The sequence below is a fragment of the Hordeum vulgare genome, chromosome 5H, assembly GCF_904849725.1.
Source record: "Hordeum vulgare subsp. vulgare chromosome 5H, MorexV3_pseudomolecules_assembly, whole genome shotgun sequence".
NCBI lineage: Eukaryota > Viridiplantae > Streptophyta > Magnoliopsida > Poales > Poaceae > Hordeum > Hordeum vulgare.
In genome coordinates, this window is record NC_058522.1 from 371,111,019 (window position 1) to 371,128,869 (window position 17,851).

A 17,851-nucleotide genomic window follows, 5' to 3' on the forward strand; every position below is an offset into this window, starting at 1 on the left:
TACTTAATCAAGGGTCTAAACACGTTGTTAACAAAACTGACGTTTAGCGCTAATCAATCCCTCGCTAACGAAACCCCATCGCTAATAACGAAACCTGACCCTCCTGACACCCCCCTCCCCCCACGTTATCGATTGGGAACCGCTCCCACGCACCCGTCGCTCGCTCCCACGCCCCCACCGCTCGGCCCCACCGGTGCCGCCGCAGCCCCTGTCGGTGCCAAGTCGCTCGCTCCCACGCCCCCGCTGCTCGGCCCCGCCGGTGCTGCCGCCCGCCCCTGCCGGTGCTGCATCGCTCGCTCCCACGCCCCCGCCGCTCGGCCCCGCCGGTGCCGCCGCCCGCCCCTGCCGGTGCCCCGTCGCTCGCTCCCACGCCCCCGCCGCTCGGCCCCGCCGGTGCCGCCGCCCGCCCCTGCCGGTGTCGCGTCGCTCGCTCCCACGCCCCCGCCGCTCGGCCCCGCCGGTGCCGCCGCACGCCCCTGCCATTGTCGCGCCTCCCCCGCTCGCCGTGCAGGACGCCGCACCGCGCCCCTTGCCGTGCCTCCCCCGCTCGCCCCTCTCGCCGCGCAGGAAGCCGCTCCCCCCGCGTGCGTGTGTGGTGGTGGGAGGTGATACGTCTCAAACGTATCTATAATTTTTGATGGTTTCATGCTGTTATCTTGCCTTCTTTGTATGTTTTATGTACCTTTTTATATCTTTTTTGGACTAACTTATTAATTCAGTGCCAAGTGCCAGTTCCTGTTTTTTCCGTGTTTTTGACTCTTTTTAGATCTGATTTTGGAACGGAGTCCAAACGGAAGAAAAACCCCGAAATGATTTTTTCCCGAATGGAAGAAGTCCAGGGGGCTTTTGGGCCAAGCCAGGTGGGCTCGAGGGAGCCCACAAGCCCCCACTCTACCACCAGGGGGAGGCGGCGGTGGGCAGGCTTGTGGCCTCCCTGGCCGCCCCCTGACCTAGATATTTGGCCTATAAATTCCCAAATATTCCGCAAAAAATCAGGGGAGCCTCGAAAACACTTTTCCGCCACCGCAAGCTTCCGTTTCCGCAAGATCTCATCTGGAGACCCTTCCCGGCGCCCTGTCGGAGGGGACTTTGGAGTTGGAGGGCTTCTTCATCATCATCATTGCCCCTCCAATGACTCATGAGTAGTTCACTTCAGACCTACGGGTCCGTAGTTAGTAGCTAGATGGCTTCTTCTCTCTCTTGGATCTTCAATACAAAGTTCTCCATGATCTTCATGGAGATCTATCCGATGTAATCTTCTTTGGCGGTGTGTTTGTCGAGATCCGATGAATTGTGGACTTGTGATCAGATTATCTATGATATATATTCGAGTCTTTGCTGATTTCTTATATGTATGATTTGATATCCTTGTAAGTCTCTCCGAGTCTTGGGTTTTGTTTGGCCAACTAGATCTATGATTCTTGCAATGGGAGAAGTGCTTGGTTTTGGGTTCTGCCATGTGGTGACCTTTCCCAGAGACAGTAGGGGCAGCAAGGCACACATCAAGAAGTTGCCATCAAGGGTAAAAAGATGGGGTTTTTATCATTGGTTTGAGATTATCCCTCTACATCATGTCATCTTGCTTAAGGCGTTACTCTGTTCTTATGGACTTAATACACTAGATGCATGCTGGATAGCGGTCGACGTGTGGAGTAATAGTAGTAGATGCAGAAAGTATCGGTCTACTTGTTTCGGACGTGATGCCTATAGAAATAATCATTGCATAGATATCGTCACGACTCTACACAGTTCTATCAATTCCTCGACAGTAATTTGTTCACCCACCGTCTACTTGCTTTCTTGAGAGAAGCCACTAGTAAACACTACGGCCCCCGGGTCTATTCACATCCATCGTTTACATCTCCGCTTTTACTTTGCTTTGTTACTTTGTTGCTTTCAGTTCTCACTTGGCAAACAATCTATATGGGATTGACAACCCCTTCATAGCGTTGGGTGCAAGCTTTTGTGTTTGTGCAGGATCTTGAGATACTCTTCCGCCGGATTGATACCTTGGTTCTCAAACTGAGGGAAATACTTACCGTCGTTGTGCTACATCACCCTTTCCGCTTCGAGGGAACACCAATGCAAGGCTCCAAGGCCACGGGGGAAATCCTTTGCATACTTTCCTAGGAAGTCCCTTAAGGCGTAGCCGTAGCTGAAGGATTCCTGGTGCCGTCGACAAAATTATTTCTAGCGCCATTGCAAGGGATACATAGCAAACATAAGGAGGTTCGTCAGCAGCTTGGCTGTGCCTACGGGGTTAGAGCGGCGGCAGCGATGGCGGCGTCCATGGCCACCTCCCCGGATTGCATCGGCTCATCCCCAGCAGACCCCTCTCCTCCTCCGCCTCCATCGCCGCGTCGTCCTTCGTCCGCCTGGCGGGGTCCTCCAGACGCCTCTGTCGGGCCCTGCCCGTCTCGACCGCGGCAGAGCTGGCCGGCACGCTGCCCGGTCCCGGGGCAGGCAACCTGGATGGGGTGGTGCCGGCGAGGCTGCTGGAGGACCTGATGGAGGGCCTCGCCTTTCAGCGCGATGTGGGCGGGGGGATACTCCGATGGGTCGAGCTCCTCCGCCCCCTGTCAGCGGGCTCTCCGCCCCCTGCCGCCAGCCGCTCCTGACGCAGCCCCTCCGCCAACCACTCCGCCCCTGATGCCGGCTGGCCCTCCCCCCATCTGCTCTCCCGTCGCAGCCTCGCCGTAACACCTTCGCCCCAATCTCCCCTCTCGCCCGCACGACCTATCTTCACGCCGCCCTCGCCGCTGGGCTTGCAGCTTACTTGGCCCACATGGCCTTGCCGCCTCTCCCCTGAAGTGGCTGCCCATCGGTCGAACTAGACAAGACGGGGAGGAAGTCGAGCTGCGGCAAGCGCCATGGTGACGATCTGGCCTCTCCCACCCTTGCTTACACCGAGCAGGATTTCATGGTCGTATTTGGCTTTCTTGCGCTGGGATTTCAGCTCGCGTGAGAGCTGATTCCTCGCGTAGGGACTGTCGGCAGAGTAAGTCGATCCCAAGTGAATCCTTGTATGTTAGTAGTTGACTGCATATGTGCAGTGGTATGCTGTGCTTCTAAAACTTAAACAAATATTACACCATAGTGATGTTTTTAGTTGTTCACAATTGTTTATTCGATAGTGGCAAATTTCACAAGTTATAAATTGTTGATAACGTATTGGTGAGGACATGCGTTTTGAGGTGTCATCTTATTTCCGTACCTTCTCATACGCTAATCGATGTCTTATATGCAGGTTCGTGTTGGAGATCCGACGTTCCTAGGGTACTTTATAGAAAAAGGTGTATCTTCTGTTGCAAAGGTTGTTAGGAAGGTAAGGTCAAATATCTTTCGAGCTCGCAAAATAAATTCTCATGGTTCATCACCTTTTTTTGGCAATTTCATTTTTACCATACTATGCACTTTGTTGATAGTCTGTCAGGCTTATCCACAAGAGAATGTTGGAGTATTTGTTGAAAGAGGTCGTGGTGGACCTCTTTCTGTGGTCGAGTATAGTGAAATGGATGTGGCTATGACTACTGAAATTAATCAATCAACAGGACGCCTTCGTGTTTGTTGGAGCAATGTATATTTCTATCCTTAGCTTGTCGCTCCCTCCTTCCTTCAATAACTATGACACATAAAACTAACATGTTTCTTTGTTTCTTCGCAGATATTCTTGCATACGTTCAGTTTGGAATTTCTGAATCAAGTCGCAAACAACCTTGAAAAGGACAGCGTGTGAGTGTTTCTGTATCCAGTTTTATTCTTAAGTCATATTATGTTTGTCTCCTCTTCGAAGCACCGAATCTAGTTTTACAGTAGTTTTTTACCTACTTGCTGCTCATGTCTCTTAATCTTCCTGGAAGAGTGAGTTATATCTACAGTTTGTGACTTAAGGATATGCTAGGCATGTCATGGCAAGTAATTTTACTTGGCAGTTGACATGCTCTAGCATAAACCATATTCTGTTGCGGCACCTGACACTTGGACATTTGGTGGCTAGGTATCATCTTGCACAGAAGACGATACCTTCGTTTCATGGGTATACAACGGGACTGAAGCTTGAGCGCTTCATATTCGATGCATTCAAGTACTCCCCATCCACGACACTTTTTGAGGTTCGATTTCCATTCTGCTCCCTCTTCTTCTTTCCCCCCAGCTTCTCTAGGTTTGAAATCTTGAGATACTCACTGGTGCATATCCAAAAATCTAGGTACTACGAGAAGAAGAATTTGCTCCAGTGAAAAACGCGAATGGGTCAGCCTATGACACCCCACATTCGGCCAAACTGATGCTGCTCCGACTCCACAATAGATGGGTAGTCGCTGCTGGCTGCTTCCGGACCCATTCTGTGCTCTTGTACATGACATGTAATTCCTCACGTTTGCGTGTACCCTGAAACTTGCAAAGCTAAACCACAACTTAGGCATTTCAAGACTGAACAAACTTTAATGGATGCCTTTTCTCATGATCCCTTTTCCTCATAGGCGTCGAGGTTTCTCCGCTCAGCTACTACACCAGAGAAAACCTGGAGGCGATCTGCCGCGGACAGACATTCCATGCGCGAATAGTTTTGTATAGCACTACAATTATATTGGATGCTTACATATTTTTCCTAACCTTAATTCCATATGATCTTTTTATCCCTGGTGCTTGCATGATAATTCTACGTCGTACCTGTCAGGTTTAGCTCAACCCACTGTTATTGAGGTAATAGAGTGTATCCTTCGATCTTGCTAAACTTTTCATATATATAAATACCGCATGCGTGATTATTTTTATTATTGCTTATTACTTAAGATTTTGCCTGCTAATTGGCTGAGCAAAAAATATATTAGAGTTCACGTGCTCTTTCATTTTTATAGCCTCTATTGCAGTCTGCACCCCTCCAAGAATGAAATTAATTCATGTTCTTAAATGCTTATTTAAAGCATTTACATAAAAGAAACGTAGTGCCCTGTTTAGATGAGGAGATTATTATTCCTCCAACTTGTGCTTAGCATGTGTGAGTCAAGATTCAGGAGACCTTTACATACATCAGACATACACACCACTGCAGCTTAATCTACTTATTCTTTCTCTTGGTTGCATTTTAGAAAATACACCTTTTACTTTTAATACATATCATTTGTGAGGTTCATGATTTCTTCGCAGCACTATAAGGACTTGAGGTGATTCAAGGGTTGTAGGGCATGGGGAGCTTCACAATTATGTTACCTCCATATTGAATGTAACAGAAGATTGTTGTGCTTAATTTTCATTATTTTGCTACACAAAGTCATGGTAACAAAAGTTGTATGTATAGCTTGTGATACATGGTGATGCATCTTTGCGAAGTTAATTGTATGCCCCATTTATTGATGCTTTGATAGTTTCTGATTTACTGGATTACACTGGAGGTGCATAGCATCAATGAATATATGATCAAGCTTAAAATATAACGAGAAATAATGGTTATATACGAAAGTTGATTACACATGGTTTCTTGCTTCCGCAAAGGATGGAGTTATGAAAATAGATGAAATATGCTCAATGTCTAACTTACTTTCACATTTTGTTTTTCATGGATCCGAAGCTGATGACAAAGTTATACTCTATGTGTGTGGTACTTGACTGTCAATTGTGGGATGAAATGGACTACGGTGCTATTGCATGTAGTGTGTTTTTGTTAAGTCTGTATGATTGAGGAATTCATTGTGTGTGCATGTTTGATATGAGATATGGTGCTCATATGAAAAAATGTATTCTAACTAGGATGACGGAGAAATTTTCTTTCTTTGAATATTATACGTGTGTTGCACGTGTCTGCTAACTAGTTTCAACTAAGTTTTGGATTTACTAAATTTTAAAAATCAAGACTCTCAATGTTTGAAATTCCTCGTACGCGGACTAAACATGCACCCACTAGCACACATGTGTTTTTCCAATCCATTTAGGAGCACTGTCATGTATGCATGTAGTTAAAATTTGAATTTTGCACATTATACCCCTAGAAAATCAATCAATGTGCTAAAATGTCTTAATGGTCACTTGGTTTTTTAAAATTAAAACATCCCTCCTTTGGTCACATATGTTCACCGCAGAATTTTTTAACATGCCTCGTTGTTGTGGTGGATGTGTGCGATGTGTGTGTGCATCTATGCGGGAGGGTGTCTGGCAGTACACTACGAGTCGTGAACCACCGTGTGGTCTTGGTAATTTTGTGAGGCAGGTGCCACATCAAAGTTTTGAATTTTGTTATTTAAAACATTACACAACCCTTTCATACATACATGTGTGGGCCACATGCACTCGATGGTTGGCCTGTATGACACTCGCTCGCTTGTGACGCTTTCTGTGGGCCCGCGAGGTCATCATCCATCACTATGACCTACAGCCAGTAGACAGGTTAATTTCACCATCAAGGTTTATTCTTTATTGTTTGTGTTAGGGTAGGAGTATATAGTACACGTCGAAGAGGTGGGATGGGACCAACATACATATATATGTTGGTCCAAGAACACACCTCACTCGGTGTGGGGACTTTTTTTGGTTTTTGAGGCATGTGCCACATCAAAGTTGTGCATTGGCTATATATTCAAACATCACATAACACCTCTTTGGGCCACATGCATGGAGGCGATGGTTAGGACACTCATGTGTGGCGCTTCCATCTATGGGCCCAGGAGGTCGTCGTCCATGCATGCATCACTTTGACCTACAGCGGGAAAGGTTAATTAATTTGACCATCAAGGAGGATTCTTTTTAGTTTGTATCACAGTAGGAGCATGTATAGTACACATCGAAGAGGGGAAGGGGACCAGCATATACTACGCTTTATGAACCTCGCTGTGTGTGTGGACTTTACGGTTTTCGAGGCATGTGCCACATCAAAGTTGTGAATTTTGGGTATTTAAACATCACCAACCACACATACACATCCACACATATATATGTTGGCCCACATGCAAAGCGATGACAGTTGTCATCTGGTACCACTCATGCGATTATCAGTGACATTGATGATTTCCATCTCTGGGCCTCCTTGGTCCATCAGTACTTAATTTGATCGACAACGAGAGTGGTTAATTAATTTGACTTAGGAGGCAATTATTTTATGGTTTGTATTACGGTACGTATATAGCTCATGCTCTTCATTGACATGATATAGTTGGAGCACATGCATATGTATGCATAAATCCCTCCCACCATGATATAGCACCACGACACAACTTGAACCGATCTCGCTCTGTGTGGGGACTGTACGGTTTTCGAAGGACGTGTGCCATGTAAATGGTGTGCATGGTATTCAAACATGCACACACACACACATAATTATATATATGTGTGTGTGTGTTTGGGACACGTGCATGCAATGGTTGTGTTTGAATGGTACTCCCCCTCACGTGGTTATCGGCGGCAAGCCTATATACTCGTGGGCCCGCATGGACATCCTTGATCCCTTTTTGACCGACTACAGATAGGTTACTGGTAGATATTATTCTTCCTTGGTTCGTGTTATCGTATTATCATGGTGAGGTTCCAGACCTAAGTTTGAGCGCATACGTCCATACACATGCATGAATCTCCATCACTAGCTCGAAGTGTACATATACATTGATGTGGTTGGCGTCGTCTAACCCTCGCTCCATGTGGTTTCTACTTCGAAAGCATGGTGCCTAGTGGCGATGCTGGGGGTATTCCTGGGACTTCCTGTAATACCTAAGATTTAGGCCTAATTATTTTTAATAGGCATGTTAATCCAGCCCAGTCCAAGCTAAGACAGAGGAGCCGCCCAGCCAGGCGTGTCGTCACACGCACAGATGAGCAGGTGAGCGAAACATCAGTCCCTCCCCTCCCCTCCCCTCAGTCCCTCTCTTCGACTCCTCCCAGCTCCCGCCCAAGCCCAACCATAACCTAGCGGCGGCAATGGCCGACCCTCTCCCTTCCCTCGGACCTCAGTCCCTCTCTTTGAGTCCGCCGACCGCTTCGGGCTCCGCCCCTCCTGCCGCCGCTCTCGACTCCGCCCCTGTGGCCGCACCTCTCGGCTCCACCCCTCCGACCGCACCTCCGCCCCCCTGTCCGCTCCTCCTCTTTTGATCGAAGGGATCAATAGCTGGACGAGCAACTTTGGGGGCGGCACCCCTGGCATGAAACAGAAAGTGCGACGACCTCCGTCGGTCCGCCCCCACCTCCAATTTGGGAACTTCTTAATTTTCTCTTATCTACTACAGGCAGGTAGTCGATTTATTTATCAGATGCAAGTATTTAAATTTATGTCCCCCTTGTTTTCCTAATGTAGATGAAGAAGAGTGGAATTGTTGGTAGTAGCATATTTGCAATGTGGGAAAAGGCTTCAAAGGCAAGGAAAATAGAAGAAGTATCCACACCAAATGAGATAATAGCTGCATCTAGTACTTGTACTTCTCCTGTTCATTTTGATATCATCATTTTATCTATCAAAAGGTACTTATGTATTTATGTCGTTATGGTCTGATACATATGTTTGGGCCAAATTCACTTTGACCAACAACAAGAGAGAGAGAGAGAGAGATCTTGTACGACGATCGAGGTGGATTCTTCGATCTTGGTCCATTTTACGATACATCTTGGTGAGATGCCATCTTTGCTGACTCAAAGTGTGTGTGTGTGTGTGTGTTTGAGGGGGCAACTTAATTCGTACTTTGCTAGGTGAACCTCTGTGGGGTTGGGATGGCCGGTTAATTTGCGAGGCAGATGTGTTGCATCAAAGTTGTGAATTAGGTATTTAAATATCACACCACCCTTTTCATACATATATTTGGGCTACATGCAGGTGGTTCATATGTGGTCTCACCCCATCTCGCGCCAGCAGAAAGCACACATTTGTGGTCCCGCACACGGTCCACCTTTCAATTGAAGCGAAAGGGGGATGTTTGACCATGATGGACTCCCACAGGTTTAGTGTTATGGTAGGGTGATATCTATGTTAGACCTAGCTATTTGGGGCATGCGTTCATAGCTAGGATTCACCTCCCATGGACAGGAAGGGGGGACAAGCAATACCGTGCACTTTGTGAGACACGTGCCACATCTCAAAATTGAGCATTTGGTATTTGAACATCAAACCACCCTTTTCATACATATTTTTGGTTCACAAGCAAGTTTGTTCATGTTCTGACCCTTTCCTTCATTATTTTTGCCAAATTTATAAACATTAGACAAGTCAGATGACATAAAAGACACGGTTCACTCACACTACCCGTGAGCCATGCCCGTGCCCCCATCACTCACATCAGCATAGTACATTTCGCTCCATGAGGCTTGCCTCGCAATCTAAAAGATATCTACCCGCTTGGAGGGTATTTATATTTGATAACACATAGTTATTATGTTTCAACCGTGTGTAATGTTTGTTCCCGCTCCCACATGCATCCCTCGAAAATATCTGCCCGACTCGAGCGTTTTTCTGTTTGATAACACATGGTAATTTTTCGGGACCGTCTGCGATGCATCATCTGAATTTTAAATAGCCCCGAAATTTTACTCCCGCATAGTAAATTTTTTAGCCGCGTCATTTCCTCAAACACCACACCCCCCCTTCACCCTCCCCAAACCTCGCACACACACACACCCACCCACCACAACCCCTCCCTTGCTCGAAACCCTAGCAATATTGCCGCCGCCGCTGTCGCCGCCTTCATTGTTAACATCTGTGGTTTGCCTGTGCAGCTTACCCACTAATCTACATACCCTAGCCGCCCTGAGTTTCTTAAATGATGCCTGCAAAACGCCCCCTTTCCCGCAGATCCCCATCCCCATCCCCATGCCCACTCTAGAGCGTCGCAGCATAAGCTCGACTACGTTTCCGTGGAGCTCGAGGAGTGACTGGCCCAAAAGAGGTGTATCGTGGCCTCTTTGTCGACATCACCGAGGTGGCCACTGAGGAAGCTGACTACCATTACTAGATGCACGTTCTCAATCAGAAGGCTAGGGTAAGCTAGTATGTCTCAGACGTCGGCTACGACATCGAGGTCATCGACAATGATGACCTGACGCGGGCTATGTCACAGGTTAAATGGCCCACCCCAACCCCTTAGGTTTAATCGCTGAAGATCTCATCCATGGCCCCGCTGTTGGTCTCCTCAGGCTCGTTGTTAAGAATTTTCCATTCTACATCTCCATTGAGCCCCTTTTGTCATTCTTGAAGGACACATTCTGCGACGCTGGCTTGGGATCCACAACTGCCAACTTAGACCTCATTGATGGCGACCACAAGGAGGGCACACTCTCCGGCTCTTCCAAGGGGAAAGATCCCATCTATGACATCACGGAGGGCACCCTACATCCATGCTCTTCCAAGGGGAAGGAGGCCATTTGTGCCCACATGGAGTGCACCCAGCGTCAGTTCTTTTGCCACGGGAACGAGCCCATCTGTGACAAGTGAGGAAATCCATGATTTGTTTTGCCATGCCGCTTCACAGGGGGGACACTTGATGTGTTTTGTTGAGTACCTTTTGTACTGTAGTGAGAATATGTCCAATTTTAATTGCTATATTTGGTTGTTTGCAGTATGCCTTGTTTATTTCAGTTGTTCACAATGTGATGCTCTATATGTGCAAGTATGAACTGTACAGTTCAATTTCATCAATACCAGTTTCAACAATGCCACTATGAATGACTACATTTGGTTGTTGTTAAGCATGTTCTAGTTAACACACCTTTCCGTTTTTATTTAACAATAACTGGTGTACTTAGACCGGCACAATACCAGTTTGAATGACTACATTTGCTTGTTGTTAAATGTTAGACCTATTGCAGTTAACACACCTTTCCACTTCTTGTGTTGCTTAAATAGCATGCTTAAACCTGCACACTGAGGCTATCATTTGGAGATTATTTTGTATACCATTGATATATTTTGTTGATGTTTAGCCAATTGTGCTTAACATGCCTCTCGATGTACTTACACACGACAATTATGGGAACGACTGCTTTTCTCCATCAAGGTTAGTTTCATCCCATTTCTTATATATACACACTATTCAAGATATCGGTAGCCGGTACCATATAGGCTAGGGGATGATAAGGGATTAATCGATGAATTGGACTTTTAACTGAATATATCTGTAACCCATTTATCGGTAGGTTAACTAGGGCCATATCTAATATATCTGAGGCTACATAGCAACAAGCGCCATACTAAATGTCTAAATATGCAATTCTAGGCTACATAGCAACAACGAAGAATGTTACATTAATATTTTGATGATGTCTAGATATACATAGAAGAGCAACAGCAACCTCAACAACACACCGGCAGTTAACTGCAGTTAATCGGCTGATAATTTGTAAAAATGCAATAAACTCCCTCCAACCCATAATATAAGATGTTAATTCATCCAATATGTGAGTATATTGGATGTTATAAGATATTATATAATGGGACAGAGGGAGTGTTGTACTACATCATTGTGCAATTGCTGTTAAGCTTCTAATATTAACTTGGTGCTTTTAGGTACATATGTCATTGGTAAAGATCCATGGTTCAACCCTTTGTGCGTATGGGGTAATGGGATATTGATGAACCAGCATCAAGTGAGGAAGCTGATAAAGATTGTTAGTAAAATGGGTCAAAAGATAACAATTAAACTATTTCTTTACACTTTATCCAAGACATCGTGAACTGCAGGATGGTAAGTAAGAAGTGTGCAACCTTCTTTTTACTGCCCACAATGAGTTGTTTTAGATTACAATGTGTGAATCTTTTTCCTTTGCAGTGGTTCACAAAATAGTTTACTCAAAATTTCCTATAAAACTACATGATCGGCGGGCATGCAAAGGTTAAAGTATTTCCACCAGAACATGATGAGTATCCAGATGTGTTCATGAAGACAGTGAAGGATGGGCGGTCAGTCATCACAAGGGGTTGGACTAGAGTCGTGTGTGCCTTCTGCATGGAGGAGGGCACGATATGGGCATTCCACTTCACCTTATTCAGCAGCCAAAATGTCTTTCGCTTCTTTCTTTACTGCCTTTAATAGTACAAGTATACAATTGTGGTTCATCATTCTTTAGTTGGTGCTTATGTAGTTCTTGAACATATGTACTTGTGAATCGAATAATGCATTGGTTGTTTGAACCTGATGGATACAAATAAAGCTATAGCCTACTTTCAAATCCAAATTCGGTACAATTTTAAATAGAAACAATTAGATTAGGGTTAAATTATGCTCTATGTGTCATTACAGTGCACACGATCGGTAAAACACAAATGTGTGTGATATACACCTTAATTTGACACGGTTCACAGAGCGGAATGTGTGCGACTATGCACATAGTTGTCGTTTACAAAATATGTGTGATGGCAGACAACATCAGAAACGATTTGACGAGACTAAATGTTTGTGATAGTCGCTTTATCGTACACGCTTTACAATCATGAACTATTTCTGATGTCTTACGCATCGTAAATGTTGCACCCCAGAATAGTGTGTGCGATAGTTGTCCTCCATGACACTCTTACAACGTGTGATGTTTCATAATCCTATCTGACACTTGTACGATGATTAGCTAATCTTCTTAATTATCTATCACATACGGTTCGGGAGAAATAAATGTGTGTGATTGTCTGCTTATCATACATGTTCTATAATCGTGAATTGTTTGTGATGGGGCGTGCATCATAAACGTAGCACCATATAATACCGACTGTGATGGTAATGCGAGCACACACGAGTAGAAAGGATGGAGTGTTTGGGATATTTGCACAAACAATTGTGTGAAGAATCGTGTTTGGGATACATACAACATTGCATACGCTTTGTTCTGGAAAACGTATGCATTCCTCTCCCTATCCCCGATGGTTTTTGGGTTGTGTGGAAAGGACCCCCCCCCCTATCTCCTACACTCACTATGCGATGGTTTGAAATGCCATCATGGAAAGGGGTTAAAACCGATTGTATAGCACGTCGCTTCACCAGTGTTAATTTCTCTAAGTCCGGTAGACAATCACAAGAGAATGAATTATCTAGTAAATATGAAATTATTGGTCTTGCTTCTATTGTCGTACCTCCTGCTGATCCATTAGAACAATATTTGCTATACCGCGGGAAGGATATGCATATGAATGTGAGAAATGAAATAGATGAGATATTCTTTAAGAAAGAACCTATCCTTAAACACAATTTTCCTCTTGACATTCTAGGATTTCCTCCCCCACCTAAGGGAGATCTGGTGTTTGAATTAAACAAATTACCTGATACTTTGAGATATACCTATCTTGATGAAAAGAAGATATATCATGTTAGTATTAGTGCTAACCTTTTATAGCATAAAGAAAAGAGATTACTTAAAACTGTGAGGATGCATGGAGCTGCTATTGGATATACTCTTGATGATCTTAAGGGCATTAGTCCCACTCTATGTCAGCACCAGATTAACATGGAACGGATGCTAAACCTGTTGTTGATCATCAATGCCATTTGAATCCTAAAATGAAACAAGTGATAAGAACATAAATAATAAAGCTTTTGGAGGTGGGTATAATTTATCTATTGCTGATAGTAGATGTGTAAGTCATGTTCATTGTGTTCCTAAGGAAGGGGTGTATAACTATTGTTCCCAATGATAAAAGTGAACTTATTACACAAAAAATTGTGTGCAGTTATAAGATAGTAATTGATTTTAGAAAATTAAACAAAACTTCTAGAAAAGATCATTACCCCTTGCTTTTTTATCGATCAAATGTTAGAAATATTATCTAAGCATACACACTTTCGCTTTCTTGATGGATTTTCTCGTTTCTCTCAAATATGTGTGTGAAAAGAAGACCAAGAGAAAACTAGCTTTACATGTCTGTTTAGAACTTATGCTTATAGATGTATGACTTCTGGTTTATGCAACGCACCTGCTACCTGTCAAAGATGTATGGCTGCTATATTCTCTGATTTTTTTGAAAAGATTGTTGAGCTGTTCATGGATGATTTTTCCATTTACGGGACTTCCTTTGATGATTTCTTGAGCAACCATGATTTGCAGAGATGTGAAGAAAATAATCTTGTTTTGAATTGGGAGAATTGCCACTTCATGGTGAACAAAGGCATAGTACTTGGACACAAAGTCTTCGAACGAGGTATTGATGTAGACAAAGATGGTATTGATAAAATGCCATATCCTAGAGATGTGAAAGGTATAAGAAGTTTCCTTGGCCATGTTGGTTTCTATATACGCTTTATTAAAGATTTCTCCAAAATTTCTAGGCCACCAACTAATCTTCTTCAAAAAGTAGTTCCATTTATTTTTAATGACGATTGTGTAGAAGCCTTTGAAGTACTTAAGAAAGCCTTAATCGTTGCACCTATTGTTCAACCACGTGATTGGAACTTACCTTTTGAAATTATGTGTGATGCTAGTGATTATGTTGTTGGTGTTGTTCTAGGGCAAAGGGTAGACAATTTTTTAGTGTTATCCATTATGATAGTAAGACCTAAGACAGTGCTCAAAGAAACTATGCATGAAATTATGTGTGATGCTACTACAAAAATAGAATTTTTATCAATTGTGTTTGCATGCGATAAGTTTAGACCTTATATTGTTGATTCTAAGGTTACTATTCAAACTGATCATGCTGCTGTTAAATACCTTATGGAAAAGAATGATGCTAGGCCTAGACTAATTAGGTGGGTTCTTTTACTTCAAGAGTTTGATTTGCATATTTTCGAAGAAAGGGAGCTGAAAATCTAGTGCGGGTAATTTGACTATGATGGGAAATGTTTTTGGTGACCGACTGTCTATTGATGATAATTTTCCTGATGAGCAATTAGTTGTTATAAATGCTTATCACAGTAGTCCTTGGTATGCAGCTTATGCTAATTACATTGGTGCTAAATACATAGCACCTAGTTTCAACTAACTACAAAAGAAAAAGTTCTTCTTTGATTTAAGAATTACTTTTGGGATGACCCACATCTTTATAAAGAAGGAGTAGATGGTGTTATTAGACGTTGTGCACGTGAGCATGAACAAGAACAAATTTTATGTAAGTTTCATTCTGAGGCATATGGAGGGCACCACGCTGGAGACAGAACTACACATACGGTACTACAGTCTAGTTTTATTGGCCTACTCTTTTCAAAGATGCATGTAAGTTTTTCCTCTCTTGTGATGAATGTCAAAGAATATGTAATATTGTTAGACGTTAGGAAATTCCTATGAATTAGTCACTTATTATTAAACCATTTTATGTTTGGCGTTTTGATTAGATGGGACATTTTCCTTCCTCTAATGGGTATACTCATATTTTAGTTGTTGTTGTGGGTAGAAGCTATTCCAAATAGTGGTGCGGTTAATAACACTTCTATTAAAAATGCTTAAATATGTTATTTCCCGAGGTTTGGAGTCCCAAGACATTTAATGACTCATGGTGGTTCACATTTTATTCATGGTGCTTTCTGTAAACTTGTAGCCAAATATGATGTTAAGCATAGAATTGCATCGCCTTATCACCCTCAGTCTAGCAGTAGAGTTGAGTTGAGCAATCAAAAAGTAAAATTGATATTGCAAAAGACTGTTAATAGATCTAGAAAGAATTGGTTTAATAAACTTGATGATGCTTTATGGGCTTACAAAATTTCTTATAAAAATCATATGGGAATGTCTACGTATAAAATGCTCCATGGAAAAGCATGCCATTTACCTCTTCGGTGAGAAAATAAAGCTTATTGGGAAATTAAAGAACTTAACTATGATATCAAACTTGCCGGTGAAAAGAGCTTATTTGATATAGGATCCTTAGATGAATGGAGAACCCAAAACTATGAAAATGCCAAGTTGTTTAAACAAAAAGTTGAAAGATGGTATGACAAGAGAATCCAAGAATGGGAACTCAATATAGGAGACCTAGTTATTTTGTACAATTCTCGTTTCATATTCTTTGCACGTAAGCTTCTCTCCAAATGGGAAGGGCCTTATATTGTCGAACATGTCTATTGCTTCGGCGCTATCAAAATCAACAATGCCAAAGACACAAAACTGAGAGTGGTTAATGGCAAATAATTAAACACTATATCTCACGTACATTGATTAATTGTGGAACTAATATTATTCAAGTGATGACACTAGAAGAACACATAAGAGAGACCTTCCGGAACACTCCAGAATCCTCAAAAGGGGTTGGTATGTGATTCGGTAAGTAAAACGACTCCAAAAATTCCATAAAATTATTTTCTATCGGTTTTGGAATATATGAAGAATTAAAAAAATAAAAACAAGGCGACAAGATCCACGAGGAAGTCCCAAGCCAACAAAACACCTCCTAGGCACGCCCTAATGTCTTCGGAGCACCTCGTGTGCATCCCGGACTCCATTTTCTTCCTGGACTCGTATTCTGACATGGAAAAATGCATTATATATACTCATGTATGTTTCGACCATTGCACCACAAGATTCTCCTCTATCCTTGTTTCGGGTTGTTTTTTTGACAGATTTAAGAGCTTATTTGATATCAAGGTTTAGACGGGGAGTGATATATCTCAGATCTCATCGCTAATCCTTGAGTTTATGGGGATATTGATCTGTATGGGTGGTCAACGGAGGAAGAGGTGGAAGAAGATCTGAAAACGATTGAGGCTTCAAGTAATGAAGAAGAAGAGGAATTGCCTCGACCTCAATCTTGAGATATGCATGTGGAGTTCAAAAAGTCGATCTTATCACACAAGGTTACACCTTCCAATACTTGTCGTACACATGTAGATGCTACCGTTGGCTCCACTAGCAAAACCCATTCCTTAATGGAAGGAGCAATGATAGTCACCAACAAACTTCGCAAGGAGAAGTAAGACCTTAAGTGAGATGTTGATAAGCCTAAGGAGGAGATCCGTATCATAAGGAGCATCATTACAAAGAGGATCACGTCATCACCACCATCACCCAAGAATGAGACTTGAGTACATGGGTATGGGCACCACTGGTGATGAGTTGATGGATATACTTCTCGCCCCTCGTTGGTTACCCCAAGTGGAAAATGGAGATGTAGTCAGCAGCAGATTTCCCATACGCGGAGACTATAAGGTTTATCGAACCACGAGGACTCCTAGGCTCAACAAGTAGGTGTCTTCCACCCTGGTGCTAGCAGAAGACGTGGACCTGCACACACGACAAATAACTTTGCTCCCAATGAGTACAGAGAGGTTGTCAATCTCTCCGGCCTTGTAGTTTGCAAAGTATCAAAACACAAGCAGGAAAGTAATAGTGATTGCAATGAAAAAGTAAATGAAAGCGGTAAATAATGGAGTTGTAAACAATGATGGTGATATGGACCGGAGTCACATGATGTTCACTAGTGATGTATCTCTCCCAAAAGACGATAAACAACTATGCTTGGGTAAACAAATCACAATTGGGCAATTGACGGAATTATGATCGCACCGCAATGCTAATTATGCTACTTAATAGTTAGAGGTTCAATAGTGATGGGCAGTACGCCAAGACAAGTAGACCATTTATTCATCAGCATCTACTTACTGATCATCCACCTTGAGATATCTATCCAGAACATCTCACCGATATTAAGTTGCGAGCCCCATCCAAAGTGTAAACTCAAAGCAAAGGACAACTGCATTAACGAACTATGCGTAAGGTAAACAATCCTTGCAACCGTGGTCACAAGCACCATTGTTTTCTCCCTGGTGGCAACAAGCACATCCCCTAGTCTCATGTTTCTGTCACTCAAGCTAGACATCAAGGGGCATGAACCTACAATCATGCATAATGCTCCGTCTTCAAGTTACAATCTACTACTCGGTCAAATCAATAAATAGCAACGCAGAACATGCATGAATCACTAAGGAACATAATATAAAAGGATAATCAAATATATAACTCATACCAATCTGAACAT

At 43.2% G+C, this 17,851-nt stretch overlaps 1 protein-coding gene across 1 annotated transcript; it reads left to right on the plus strand.

Moving 5' to 3' along the window:
• Positions 1 to 3,156: 3,156 nt before the first annotated feature.
• Positions 3,157 to 9,840, plus strand: LOC123396731 (UDP-N-acetylglucosamine diphosphorylase 1-like; the record flags this gene model as incomplete). The annotated part of the gene is made up of 10 exons (XM_045091581.1): positions 3,157 to 3,174; positions 3,248 to 3,325; positions 3,434 to 3,577; positions 3,665 to 3,732; positions 3,998 to 4,112; positions 4,208 to 4,364; positions 4,482 to 4,569; positions 7,726 to 7,804; positions 8,208 to 8,211; positions 9,761 to 9,840. Coding segments are annotated over 10 exons (831 nt in total), but the record flags the coding sequence as incomplete, so codon positions are not given.
• Positions 9,841 to 17,851: the final 8,011 nt, after the last annotated feature.